The sequence below is a fragment of the Cornus florida genome, unplaced genomic scaffold (genome assembly GCF_030987335.1).
Source record: "Cornus florida cultivar Cherokee Brave unplaced genomic scaffold, ASM3098733v1 CherokeeBrave_3.0.0_Hap2_Chr01, whole genome shotgun sequence".
NCBI lineage: Eukaryota > Viridiplantae > Streptophyta > Magnoliopsida > Cornales > Cornaceae > Cornus > Cornus florida.
Window position 1 is genome coordinate 87,519,552 of NW_026775571.1, and position 15,853 is coordinate 87,535,404.

At 35.5% G+C, this 15,853-nt stretch overlaps 1 protein-coding gene across 1 annotated transcript; it reads left to right on the forward strand.

Annotated features, from left to right (window-relative positions):
- Positions 1-13,725: 13,725 nt before the first annotated feature.
- Positions 13,726-15,607, forward strand: LOC132304838 (aspartyl protease family protein At5g10770-like). Its single transcript, XM_059802548.1, has 2 exons — positions 13,726-14,009; positions 14,233-15,607. The coding sequence occupies exons 1-2, from the start codon at positions 13,943-13,945 to the stop codon at positions 15,426-15,428; spliced, it is 1,263 nt and encodes a 420-aa protein (XP_059658531.1). The 5' UTR covers positions 13,726-13,942; the 3' UTR covers positions 15,429-15,607.
- The last annotated feature ends 246 nt before the right edge of the window (positions 15,608-15,853 follow it).

Sequence of the window (15,853 nt, forward strand, 5' to 3'; positions counted from 1 at the left end):
ATTTGCATGTTGCCTTATATTTAGGTTAAGGCAGACCTATAGTCCAGTGAGCGTCCTATAGTGTGTATATATATGTATGGACTATTTAGCTATTGTTGAGTTGACTAGGATGTATACGTATATCGGGTCTCTGTTTGAATTGTAATAGAGTAGAACTTGTTCGTGGGCCTGACCCACTAGTATTTTTTTAGGTGTTCGATAGTTCCAGTCTTAGAGATTGTTCATGCCGAGCAGAGACAGTTTTTCACTCTTCCAACTACGTAGGACTCTTCTTTATGTTTTAGTTTTGGATTTGATTACAGTTTCATAATTTTTCCAGTTGGGATATTATTAGGGGTCCACTAAATGGATTCCCGAGTTGTAATGATATCGGAAGTTTTGAATTATTATATTTAGAGGATGATTTATTTATTAAGTTATGGATTTATTATTTAGTTTTCTTTTAGCTTAATTATTATTTATTATTTAATTCTTCTTGTATTCTATGCTTATTTATATACTTAATTGTTTGGTATCCCTCACATCTGTGCTCGGACTTGATCACCCGTGGCTCTAAAATCGAGGGGTATCACAGTTGGTATTAGAGCACTCTAGGTTTAAGTGTCTCTAGGATTCTTTCCTATAAGAATTCCGTATAGCGTATTCTTTTATTTAGAGCTTAAGTTTAGGATTCGTTGTACTCCTCTAGGGTCCGCTTAGTTATACTGATGTCTATCTTTCGGTGTTAACAGAATGGTTAACGCTAGAAGAAGACGGGTCAATCAAAGAAACAAGTAGCGAATGGGAGCAGCACGTAGGCAACGGGATTTCCTACGGCGTCAGCAGATTGAGGAAGAAGAACAACAACTGCCTAGGTTTCAGGAGGAGGAGCAAGAGGAAGATGGTCAGTTGCACATCGAGTAGGATGAAGTACAGCAGACTCAAGAGTCTCAGGATCGGGGCTATAATCAGGGCAGGAATCCAGAGTATTCTCCTTAGTTAATTTACATCATTGCTCAGGCTATAGCAGCAGGCGTAGCAACCGTATTTCAGAATTAGCCACACGTTCAGTAAACACTAGAAGCAGTACTAGTGGTGCAGAATATGTTTAAAGATTATTGTTTTGCCTACGGAGATTATGGGTATACAGCTAAACAATGTCCTTAGTTAGCTTAAAGGTAGTAGAATGGGGGACTACAGGCAGGATAGGTTCAGCCACAGGCTAACCAATAGAGGTGGAAATTTGGTACTTTCCAGGGTAGTTACTATACTTGTGGAGAGTTTGGTCACACTTCCAAGCAGTGTCCTAAACGAGGAGATATCGAATCACAAGGAGGAAGGCTCTTTTAAGAGTGATTTTTATTACTAGTAGTAATGGAAGTATTATTAGAAGTGTAGTCCTGTTTAAATCACGTACACTAGTATTATTTTAAAGAATGTATGACGATTATTCTTTTGGAAGTTTATGATTTAAAGAAGTTCTTAATAAAGTGAACTGGTGGTTTTGGTATTTCTACTGTGTTTCATGATAGTATTTTTAGTGACATTTACATAAATAGTTTTATTAAACTATATTGGAAAGTGTATGATACCATAATAAAAGAATATCACAGTGGAACGATTGATATTTGGGCAGGTAAACAAATTTTTTTTTACTTACAACTACGTTGTGTGGGTACCAGACGATTACCAATGAGTTTATAAAAGTACTTGTGTAAATCAATACTGTAAGTTTGATTTCAAAGGAAGAATTCCCAAGAAAGAGCAATATTCTAAATGTGAGTAGATTTCGGAGTATTTTGTATACTTTATGTGTTTTGCTCTACGGAGTATTCAGAAATTTTGATTTTTATAGTTTAGTTGGTGATACAAGTATGTGGTTGACCACATGGTATTTCTACAGTGATAGGTGATACTACCATTTTACATGAGGGTGATGGGCCTGTGACACTAGATATATATTGGTGGACTTAGATTTCTAGCCAATCTATTGATCTTGGACATGCATTCTTATGATGTGTTACCCGGGATAGACTGGTTATCTCACTACCATGCCGAAGTTAATTGTTATGATAGGTCTATTGTATTTACTATACTTGGTCAGGATATGTACGTTGTCGCTATGCCACGTTCTAACGGGTTTCTAGCACCTATTTGTTCTATGTGGAGGAGGAGACCGAGGAGGAGATTTCTATGGCACTGGATAGCATACCAATTATACAGGAATTTTTGGATGTGTTTCAAGAAATTCCAGGGTTGCCACCAAGTCGAGAGATATACTTTGTGATTAACTTAGCTCCAGGCACTACGCCTATTACTAAAGCACTATACAGGATGGCACCAGTGCAGATGCGAGAGCTTAGGGATCAGATTTAGGAATTGCTCACTCAGGGTTTTATTTGTAGGAGTACTTTACCTTGGGGAACACCAGTTTTGTTTGTGAAGAAAAAGGATGGTTCACTTCACCTGTGTATAAATTAGAGGGAGTTGAACAAGGTTACTATTCGTAACATGTACCCTTTGCCCAAGATCGATGATCTTTTTGATCAGTTGAAGGGAGCTACATACTTCTCTAAAATTGATCTGCATTCTGGATATTATCAACTTCAGGTTAGGGAGCAAGATGTTCCTAAGATAGTGTTTCTTACTAGATATGGTTCTTTTGAGTTTCGTGTCATACCTTTCGGATTGACTAACACATCAGCAGTCTTCATAAATTTAATGAACAGAGTCTCCAGGGCTTACTTAGATCAGTTTATCATTGTCTCCATTGATGATATTTTAATCTATTCAAAGACAGAGGATGATCATGCTAGACATCTTCGCATAGTGTTGTAGACGCTTCGTGACCACAAGTTATATGCCAAGTTTTAGAAGTGTGAATTTTGGCAGCAGGAAATGAAGTTTCTGGGTCACGTAGTGTTAGAAAGGGGAATAACGGTAGATCCAGCTAAGGTTTCAGCAGTGGTAAAGTTGGGACAACCTACTTCACCTACCGAGATTCAGAGTTTCCTTGAATTAGCAGCATATTATCATAGGTTCATTCAGGGGTTCTCAAAGATAGTAGGACTACTCACTCATTTAACTAAGAAGGGTATACGGTTTGTGTGGGATGAACACTGTCAAAAAGCTTTTGATGAGCTAAAGAATAAGTTGACTTCTGCATCAGTTTTGTCTACTTTACAGAGCGGGATAGAATATCTGGTTTACATAGATGCTTCTTTGCAAGGTCTTGGGTGTGTTTTGATGTAGGAGGAATAACCAATTTTGTATGAATCTCGTAAACTTAAGCCTCATGAGCTTAATTATCTAACACATAATTTGGAGTTGGCAGATGTGGTCTTTGCCTTACGCATTTGGAGGCATTATCTGTTAGGAGAGTCATTCAGATTATTTAGTGATCACAAAAGTTTGCAGTATTTGTTCACTCAGCAGGAGCTGAATATGAGACAATACTAATGGTTAGAGTTTGTGAAAGACTATCATTTATCTATACAGTACCATCCAGGGAAAGCGAATGTGGTGGTAGATGCACTTAGTCACCGATCCTATGTGAGTCTTTATACTTTATTCACCACTGAGTGGAATGCTTTAAAGACCGTTAATGAGTTGTCTAATGTTTTTATGGATTGCATGTTAGTTACACCTTCTATTATTCATAAGGTCCTGAAGGCATAACTCACGGATCAGCAGTGCATTGACAAAGTTACAGAAATAGCTTCTAGGGAGGTTTCATTTTACTATGTTGGGACTGATGGAGGTTTTAGGTATAAAGGGCATTTAGTAGTACCTTCTGCTGACGATTTGAGAAAGGATGTGATTATTGAGACTCATTATTCTGAGTTTCAGTTCATCCAGGAGGAGACAAAATATATCAGGATATGAAGTGGCAGTTTTTGGTGGGCAAGTATGAAGAAGGACATTGCTATTTTTATCTATCAGTGTAGTACTTGTTAGATGGTCAAGATCGATCATCAGAGGCCGCCAGGATTTTTACAGTTTACCTATACTAGAGTGAAAATGGGAGAGTATTTCTATGGATTTTGTGGAGGAATTGCCTAATTCGTTTAAAGATCACAATTTCATCTGGGTCATCATTGATAGGTTGACTAAATCAGCTCATTTCTTGTCTATTCGCACTGATTTCACTTCGGAACAGCTGGCGAGACTTTACATTACAGAGATTGTGAAGTTGCATGGCATTCCATTATCTATTATATCGGATAGGGATTTGAGTTTTGTATCAGGGTTTTGGAAGAGTTTTCAGCAGACTTTGGGTACAGAGTTACATCTTAGCATTGCTTATCATCCTCAGACAAATGGACAGACCGAGAGGGTTAATCAGATTATGGAGGATATGCTTCATTCTTTGTGTCCTTCGCTTTAAGGGTCATTGGGAGGACTATTTGCCACTTGTGAAGTTTGCATATAACAATAGTTTTCAGAAGACTATTGGTATGACACCGTTTGAAGCATTATATAGCCGACCGTTTCGATCTCCTGATTGTTGGATGGAGGTGGGAGAGAGTAGACTTCTAGGTCCTGAATTCATTAAGGATACCTCGGAAAAGATTGTTTTTATTAGGGATCGCATGCGCACTGCCTAGAGTACTTTGGAGTTTCAGGTGGGAGATCAAGTTTTACTCAAAGCGTCTCCTATGAAAGGAGTAATGCGCTTTGGGAAAAAAAGGAAGTTGTCACCACGTTTTGTCGGTCCTTTTATGATTACGGATTGAATTGGAGTAGTAGCTTATCGCTTAGCATTTCCGAATAATTTGGATCGTGTCCATAATGTGTTTCATGTTTCCATGTTACGAAAAATTTTGCGCGATGCGAATCGTTATCAACATATTGATGTTGGTGAAATTGAGTTAAAGCCAGATGCAACATATGTGGAGCCACCGTATCGTATTATAGACCGTAAAGATCAAATTTTTCGTAACAAAGTCTTACCATTAGTACGTGTCCAGTGGAGTCACCACAATGAGGCTAAGTCCACGTAGGAATGAGAGGATGTCATTCGCTCACACTTTCCAGAAATAATTGTGATACCCCTGAATTTCAGAATGCGGGTTGGCCAGGCCCACGCCCGAATACCCAAAGATATCAAAACAAATCGGCAATAATCGAACACAGATTACAAATATGAAAATAAAAATAACTAAAATGCTGATCAGAAACTAAAATGATAAATAAATCCCAAGAATAATTTTCCATTAATAAATTCTTCTGATACAAGTAAACCTCCAATTTATACAACTCGGGAACCTATAATATGTGGACCCCTGGAAAACCAAAACTGAAAAATCAATAATCTACAACTAGATACTGAAATCATAAAGGGAACTCCTATGTAGACAATCCGGAAGAATGAAGTAGATGATCTCTGCTCAGCACGAACAATCCTTACTCCTAACGAATACCTGAAAAATATAATGATGGGTCAGGCCCACAAACAAGTTCTACTCTACTACAGTCCAAGCAGAGACCCGATACACGTATACATCCAAGTAAATCCAATAATAACTAATAGTCCATAGATATACACACACACACACACACACACACACACATTATAGGATGCTCGTTGGACTATAGGTCTGTCTCAACCTGAATAGAAAACAACATGCAAATCACACATAAAGTGGGTATGTGTACCTAGACCTACCAGGGCACCCAGATGTCTACTATATCCAGTTATTCATCCTAGACAATATACGCACCCTAACCATGATCTTAAGACTCAAGCTCATATCATGGCTCATAACTATATACATATATATACATCTTAATCCAGAACATAAAATAAACATCCAATATGTCTTTCAACTGTTTTTGTTAACTTGACATGAATATAAGTAGGAATTAACATTGTAGTTAATCCATTCCCTTATAAATAAATTCTTTGGTTAATCCGTCCTTAGAATGCCAACATCCCATACCAGTGCATTACATCTATACAGTCCAATAATCGATGAAATAAATAATAAATTAAAACATCAATTAATCCAGAATAAGCATAATAAAAATCTGTAAAATAACACAATCATATTATATCACTGATACATGATTAAAAATTGTATAATCATGCATAGAAAAATTGCTAGAGTAAAAGTAAGCAATTCAAATCATCCATACAATCCAATAATTGATAGAACAAAATAGAGCAACTCATCAATTAAAATCCAGAGAATAATATAATGAAAATCAGATAAATAACTGAGCACATTATATTAAAGTATTCAAGAGTAAATTCATTTTAACCTATTTAACTTGCTAAAACAACGACAAACAATTAAATCTTTCAAAACCATTAACAGCATGAAAATTAATTTTAATTCTCAAAAAGTTCAAGTTTATAGCATAGATTAATCATTCTGGAATTTTAACATGCTCATTTAAAACAATTAAATCCCCCACAACAATTCAGATATACATTGGAGCCTCTGAAAAACCCAAAAAGAATGTCAAAATACACCAAAATACACCTATTGGTGTAATTACAACAAGGGAGCCGGCTCAACTAGAGATGGAGCCGCCTCCATTCCAATGGAGCCACCTCTATTAAAGATGGAGCCGCTTTTGTTCCAATGGAGCCGCCTCCACTCCCACTAATCTCCATCTTTTCGTCTCCGGCAGGTTCCAAATCCCTCTATCCTCCATTACTAAGGTTCCTAGGTGTTTGAACTACGTCCCAAAACATTCTCATCATATATATAAATCCAGTATGCTTTATTAACACAAATTAAAACAAGTTTTCATGCAATACAATTCAAGATCAAGAAAAATATAATTATACACATACTCTCTGTGTTAAACTGATTAAGCATATATTCATGATCAGTTTTGTATCCAATTAATCCTGGAATTAACCTAGGCCTATATAGAACACGAAGCCTAAGGGAAAGAGTTAGAAGAAGAACTTGCCTCTAAGTTTCAGGTTGAAACCTTAACTTCTTCTTCCTAACTTTTCCGGCAATCGTGGCTACCGTCAAGGACTCCTCTACTGCTCCTTGTTCTACCCACGAGCAAGCCCTCTTCCTTCCTTCTTGGTCCGGCCTTCAACCTTCGACCAAACCCTAGCATTTTCTCTCTCAGTTCCTTTCTTTCTTTCTGCCTCCAATAACTAACGTGAATAGGGTTTTTAACCCTATGGCAGACAAATCTTATATATATAGTCTTATATAAAATATAACCTATTCCTAATCCTATGTATACTATAAGTCTAATAATAAGGAAAATAAATAATAAAAATAAAATAAATAATATATATATATATATATATGTAAATCACGTTGGTTCTGTAATTTATATATATATATATATATATATATATATATATATATATATAAATATATTTACTGACTATTAAAATTTTATCATTAATATTAATTATTTAACAATAATGATAATACTAATAAGTTATCCTCCTATACATATATACTCATATATATGTACAACCACCGTTGGGCAATATCCGTACCCACTACACCTTCTATCCAAGTAGCCTATGCGACCTAATTGTTTGGTCTAGTGTTACTATCCATCTCCATACTCCTTTTTAAATTAAAATTAAAATAAACAATTAATCATTTAAAGCTAACAAATAACTTATAAGTAATTTCTCACAATTAGCAAATAATTAAAACACACAATTAAATCACGTATTTCAAATAAACAGTTAATCAAATAAACTCATAACCACATAAACACATAGCCACATAAACACACAGCCACATTACCAATTAAAAATGCACATGAAAAAATAATTAATTTCAATTATATCTCTTTTTAAAATTAGGGATATTACAATAATGGATGAAGTTAGGGGGGAAAAATGTAATACCCCTAATTTTAAAAGGATAGTATCAGCATTTATTTATTTGTTTTATTTGCATTTTTAATTTAGTTAATTGATTAATTGATTATTTCTTTATCTGTTTAATTTAATTAAGTGTTTAAACATAATTTTGTGGGCTTATTTAATTGGTTTGAATTTAAATGATTTAACTACATTATTTGTTATCTAATGATGTGTATTATGTGCAATTAATTGTTAGATTTAAATTGTTTTATTTTAATTTTTATTGTTTATAAGGATGGACTTGGATAGTAGTAATGGACCACCAAATGGGTTGCATGGATTACTTGGATAGGAGTTAAATAGGTACTAATATTACCATTGAATTGTTATGCATATAAATATGGGTTTATGTGCATATATATAGTTGTATATTTATTATTTGTTAAAAGTAGTTAATATTATTTTAACTTTAGTTGGATTTATCTATATATATATATATATATATATATATATATATATATATATATATATATATATATTTATACTGTTGGTATACATATTATTATATCACGGTTAGTTTAGGGTGCAGATATATATATATATATATATATATTTATTTATTTTTCTTTTCTTTCTCCTTAGGTAATTAGAATTAGGTTAAACTATAATAGCATATATACGTGTGTATAGTCTGCCAAGGGTTTAAAACCCTATTCACATAACAGTGGAGGTAGAAAAATATAGAGAGTTTTAGAGAGAAACTAAGAGAGGGAGAATTAGGGTTTTGGCCAAGAACAAGGGCTAAACCAAGGAGGGGGTTATTGAAGCTTGTTCGTGGGCTAAACCAGGAGCAACAGAGAGTCTTGACGGCAGGTGAAAGTCACCAGAAAGTCTAGGAAGAAGAAGTTAAGGTTTCAATCCGAAACCTAGAGGCAAGTTCTTCTCTTACTTCTTCCTTTAGACTTCATGTTTCTATACAGGCCTAAGTTAATTCTAGGAACTAATCAGACTTTAAATTAATCTATTATACATGCTAATTATGATTTAAAACAATGTTAGATGAATTTATTTGTAATTGATTGATCTTGCAATTTATGCTATGAGTATTTGTTTTAATAGATGTTAATGATGCATAATTGGTTTATATAAATTACTGGAATGATTCGGGACATAGTTTAGACTCTTAGAGCCATCAACAATGGAGAACAGAGGGATTGGAATTAGTCAGAGACGAGGAAGATGATGTAGAATAAGGTGAGAACCGGCTCCCAAGGGTGAGAGTCGGCTCTTAAAAAGGAATTATTTTGACGACTTTGAGGGAGAAAGAGCTGGCTCCATGGAGTTGAGAGCCTACTCCCTCAAGACGAGAGCTTGCTCCCACGAGGACAGAGCTTGCTCTTAAGAGGACAGAGCTTGCTCCCTGATTTTAGAGCATGCTCCATCACTGCTACTTTAATATTTTGGGATTTTCAGCTACTATTTTGGGGTTTGGGATGTTCCAAGGCTGTGTAGGTTATTATGGGTGATTTAAATGATTACAATGATCATGTTAAATACCTAGAATGCATAATTAATAATTATATGCTATGGAACGATGAACAATATGAAATTTTAATTAAATTTATATGTTGTTAATGGATAGTTTAATTGCCTAGTATTATTCTAGCAATCTAAATTGATGATATATGATTTTAATCATGCATTGACAGTATAATATGATCATGCTATTATCTAATTCTTATTATGCTTGTTTCTAGAATAAATTGACTTGCTATTTTAATTATTTCATCAATTATTGGACTGTATGGATGTAATGCACCGGTATGAGACAGTGGCATTTTGGAGATGGATTAACCAAAGAATTTAAATCCTACCTATTTATTTATAAGGGAATGGATTAACTAAAGAAGTTAAGTCCTCCATATTTATGCCAGGCCATTGTATCAGATGGATGACATTTTTATCTTATGCTTATACGGACTTTATATATATGATTATGGTGTCATGATATGAGCTTGAGTCTCAGGATCATGGTTAGGATGCGTATATTGCCTAGGATGGATAATTGGATATAGTAGACATCTGTGTGAACATGTAGGTCTAGGTACTCATGCCCACTTTATATGCGATTTGCATGTTACCTTCTATTCAGGTTGAGGCAGACCTATAGTCCATTGAGCGTCCTATAGTATGTATATATATGTATGGACTATTTAGCTATTGCTGAGTTGATTAGGATGTATACGTGTATCGGGTCTCTGTTTGGATTGTAATAGAGTAGAACTTGTTCGTGGGCCTGACCCAATATTATTTTTTCAAGTATTCAACAGTTCCAGTCTTAGAGATTGTTCGTGCCGAGCAGAGACAGTTATTCACACTTCTGACTACGTAGGACTCTTCTTTATGTTTTAGTTTTGGATTTGATTACAGGTTAGTTATTTTTCCTATTAGGATATCATTAGAGGTCCACTAGATGGATTCCCGAGTTGTAATGATATCGGAGGCTTTGAATTATTCTATTTAGAGGATGATTTATTTATTAAGTTATGGATTTATTATTTAGTTTTCTTTTAGCTTATTTATTATTTATTCTTTAATTCTTCTTGTATTTTATGCTTGTTTATATGCTTAATTGTTTGGTATCCTTCGGATCTGTGCTTGGACTTGATCACAATTGACTCTAGAATCGAGGGGTATCACAAAAAGTAATTAACTTTTCAGTAATGCTTCCAGGTTACCAACAGGCACTATGAGCGGAGGGTTAGAGCCAGGGTTGTTCCTCCCTAAGATCCAGTTCAGGATCCTCCCGAGGCTGCAGCTTCATCCTCTTCAGCCATGGTTTCTTCGAAAACATTTTCGGTTTTTAAGGTGCTTTATGTAATTATTTTTCATCTTAGGGAACTGTTCGGTCCGGATTGGTCTGGTTTGGCTTAGAACAAAATAAAAAAAAAAAAAATAAGAATTTTCTTTTTTTTATTTATTTTTATTTTTATTTTTTGTAAATTCCACTCTGAGACGGATTTGGTTTTTCCATTTTTTTTTTCTTTTCGTAAATCCCACTCTGAGAAGATTTGGTTTGAAACCTGATTCATGTTGGAATTTGAAAGGTATTTTAGGAAGGACGTTTCCGAATTGTCAATCAAGATTTCAATGACATACAACGTAAGCTCCTAGGTAGATGGAGCCCATCTACTTGGGAACTTACCTGGTTGTATGTCATTGAAATCGAAACATTTGAGAAATTATAGTAAATTATATATATATATATATATATATATATATATATATATATATATATATCGGAAGGGAATAGAAATGTAAAGTGGAAATAAAAAGTATATCAATACATTTAATAGAGTAGCATCAATACGTTTAATTTCAAGAGTTGAAAAATTGATGGAGAACCTAAAAATATAATATTTAAGGGTTACATTGTTATTAACAAGACATACTCCCTTAAACATGCCATACCAACCAATCCCACAAGACATACTCCCTTAAACATACACTTCTTGCCATTACCCAACCAATCCCACCTACCCACTGGCATAAGCTCACCTGGTTTAAACATGCCATACCAAAACACTCCTTCTACCAGTGGTTAGCAATTCAAGAAAAACTACTTACTCAAGATAAACCTGCACTCCTTTACACAATGCATCCTAATGTGTGTATCCTTTGTCTAAGAGCTGCTGAGAACCATGAGCATCTGTTGCACTCCTCTACACAATGCGACCTAATGTGTGTATTCTTTGTCTAAGAGCTGCTAAGAACTATGAGTATCTATTCCACCACTATGATTATTCAAAAATTGTATAGGCTGGTCTATAACATAAATGTGGGTTTTACACAAATCCTAACTCTTGGAAGGACTCCCTAATTTGGGCATCCTCTAATTGGAAGCAAAAACTTAAGAGAAGCAGAGTCATGGTATGAAAGCTAGCATTGGCTAGCTATGTCTATCACATTTGGAAGGAGCGAAACAATAAAATGTTCAGAAATATTTCATTACCTCCAGTCCAAACAATGAACTCAGTGATCAATGCAATCAGACTAAAGTTATTCTCTGTCAAGAAATTTGAATGCCCATTTGCAGAAGAAATTGCAGCAGATTGGAATCTCACATCATCATTTTATGAGCTTGCCCAATCAAATCCATTCTTCCATTTCACAACCACCCAACACACACAACCTCCAACACCTCCACCTCCACCTCCACCACCACCACCACCTCCACCATCGATCCCATCAACTCAACACACCCAACAATAACCTAGTCATGTTGATACTTTATGGTTTGTTGTTTCATCCCACCCGAGGATATGATTGAAGGTAGTTACATACCTGTGTGCAGAATGATGTATTTGTTAGGACCATTGGTTTAGTCAGGTTTTGGACTTCTTTGTTGGGTTCTTTGGGCCACTATAATGGACATTTTGTTCTTTGTGTCCTTGCCAGTTATGTTTGGGTTGAGGGAAATGACTTCCTCTTTTGTAATTACTCTTTTTATTTATATGAATTACTTAATTACTGAAAAAAACATTGTCATTAACAAAATATTTTAAAATCAAAAATCACTTACCATCTTCTGCGATAAGCGTTAATCAAGGTCCGGGACGCTTAATATTTTAAGTGGTAACCTAAATGTTGTCAAACACGCTAATTTTAAAAATTCGCTTACCGTGTTCTGTGTTAAGCGTTAAATATTGATATCAAATAGGCCCTAAGTATCACTATTCAATAACCTCTCCAGAGGAAATCATTTCTCATAATTAAGAAGCTAAATAAAAAAGCCGAATCACTGGTCCAAATTTCTTAGACCATGAGAACAATACATGAAATCCACTGCAGTGCAGCTTATAATTCAAATTGTTCGAAGTGATTTCTCTCCGAATTTGATGATAGAATCATTGGAGCTAATGTGGTCAGTCCCACCAGGGACAGAGCCAATTAAGGACCAGGAGGGGCACATGCCCCCCCGTGAATTTTCTCCCTCTTTTATATTCTATATATATTTTATAATAATATATATGTTTTTTAATGAAAATATGGAAAGTGCCCCCTTGAATTTTCTCATTCTCCATAGAATTCTATATATGTTTCATATTTTTTTATCCTAAATTGTTTCTTTAATCCTTATATTCTATATCTATAAATTAATTTCATTCCAAAAATATCATTATCTCTTTCTACGTACATATATATATATATATTGACTTATATATATGTACATTATATTATAAATATATTGTATGGTATATAGTACTATAACGTGCGCCCTTGAAATTTTTTTCTGGCTTCGTCCCTAAGTCCCACTTTGAAAAGACAAAAGTTGAGCAGCCATTGTGGACTTCATGTATTATGACTGAAAAAAACTAACACCCTCTGGCAGTTTTAACTGGTAGAACATATGAAGAATATACAAAATTGCTTGGATATTAGGGACCGCTATGGACCTCATACACACTATAACTACGAGTAATCTACATAATTGTCAATTGAGGACCATCCACTCTCTTACTAGAGTATTGCACATGGATCAATAATACAGGTGAAAAGCAGCGTAGACAGTTACTAATTTCAATTGCAAAAATTAGGGGGAAAAAACATTATTTACAATAATAATAAAAAAAATAAATAAATAAAGGATACGCTGTACAGGATTCTAATCTTTTTCAATGAATTTGGGAGGATTGACAATTAACAAGAAAAAAGGGGAAAAAATAAAAAAGTGAAAAAAAGAATTTCCTTGAATTACTCTTTCCCTTTATATGGTTCTGTTTTAGCTTCCTTTCCTTTTGCAAAAGAGACCCTTTGGGGGTGTCCAATTTTCTTTTTTGACTCTTTCTCATAATGGAATGGACCCCTTAATTTAGACATGGTAGATTGGTTCTACCATTCAAATTCTATCTCTGATTTGGGAACTCATGGACTTATGTGAAGACCCAAGTCGTCTCAGAATTGTTCACGGAGTTAGGTCTTCAGTCGTCTCAGAATTGTTCTTGGAGTTATGGGAAGACCCAAAGTCGTCCCAATATTGTGACTCAAACTTTTGCATTTCTTTGTGTATATATGTGTGTGTAGGATATGTATATATATATATATATGTATGTATACATATAGGAATTCACTTGAAGCATTTCCAAAGGTGTAGGAGAAATGGAATTGATTTGGTTCCTGGCTTCTTTTCTTCTGCTTGCAACATCTTCATTTGCAGGGCATCAAGGCATGTGATGTGATTATCTCATTTGGTTCAATCTATTGTCTGCAACATTTCATATTATACAACATTTAATTTCTTTGTTCACATGTAAGATGTATTAATTCCTCCGATTCCATGGATTTTATTGGTTGGGAATATGACCATATAAGTATTGTATGTTGTGCATAATATTCATAGCTGAAAAGGGTCATTAGTTAACTGTCTTCTATTTCTCTTCTTTGGGCAGAAACTGAGCAAGGACTCAACCATTCAACTTTGCACTTGAAGTTATACCATGTGCGTGGTGGACATGACGCACGCAAATCACATCTTTTTGGACCGAATTTCTTCAGCACACCCGTGAAAGCTGCTTCTCTGAATACGTACAATTACTATGTCGACATTGGCCTTGGCACTCCACCAAAATACTATTCCGTGGTCATCGACACTGGCAGCTCCTTCACCTGGGTGCAATGCCACGAACACGGCGTTGGCGTTTTCAATCCCTCTGCATCCAGAACCTACAAAAAGTTACCGTGCTCAAATACCCAGTGCAATTCACTCGAGGGAGCCACTCAGAATCACGGAACTTGCACTTCTCTGAACGAGTGCAAGTACAAAGCTAGCTATGCGGATGATTCTTTCTCCGTTGGCTACTTGAGTCAGGATACACTGACCCTAACACAATCAGAGACACTGCCGGGTTTTGTGTATGGATGTGGGCTGAACATTGAAAGTCAGATTGTGTTGTTTGGTCGAACCACTGGTTTGGTTGGCCTGGCTCGTAACAATCTCTCCATGATCTCTCAGCTGTCAGCCAGATATGGACATGACTTCTCCTACTGCCTCCCAACACAGAGGGGAGGCAGTGGAGGCTCATTGTCCATAGGAAAGGATTCATTGACGGGACCATCCTACAACTTCACTCCAATGCTTCCTAATTGCCCGGATATGGATAGTAACCTTTACTATTTGCGTTTGTCTGCAATTGTAGTGGCAGGCAAGACAGTAATGGTGGCACAGTCCCAGTACTGCAACACACCAACAGTTATAGATTCTGGGACGGAGGTCACGCGTCTGCCTACATTAGTATATGCAGATCTCCGTGATGAGTTCAAAAGGATCATGTCCTCGAAAAACAAGACTATCCGAACTTTCTCGGATCATCATTTTCTCGATACATGTTATGAAGGTAGTTTGAAGGAGATGTCATCATATGTGCCTGAGATTCGGATGGTGTTTCAAGGAGAGGCCGAACTCACTCTTGCACCTCAAAACATTCTTGTAGAAGGGAATGAGGAGGGCACTTTGTGCTTGGCCTTTGCAGACAACTCGCACAGTCATGGATACGTCATTATTGGAAGCGTTCAGCAGCAGACGTATAGTGTGGCGTATGATGTCTCCAATTCGAGAATTGGGTTTGCTGCTGGGGGCTGCACCTAAATATTAAAATGATTGTACCTTCATCTCATGCATCAAACATTATGGCATCTCATAAAAAAGGAGTCCTGAGGATGCTCTGCAACCACCTTTTCTGTATGATAGATGAAGATCCCATGACTGCTGAATTGTTCTCATTTGTGATTGTGAATACCAAGTTTGTGCATGAAAAGTAGATCATATATATGTTGTTATTGTGCAAGAAAGAACATGTTAGAATGGATTAAGATAATAATAATATCTTCAAATTGTTGGAACAAATTATCACATTATAAATATAGATGGGCAATAAATAATAATATCCTGAAATAAAATTAGTAAAAAAATTAGAAATAATTTCGAATCATAGCTTTACAGCGTGTAATGACTTTTTAAGATAATAATTGAGATCTCTCGTAAGTGCAATCGAAACTTCAAAACTAGATTTA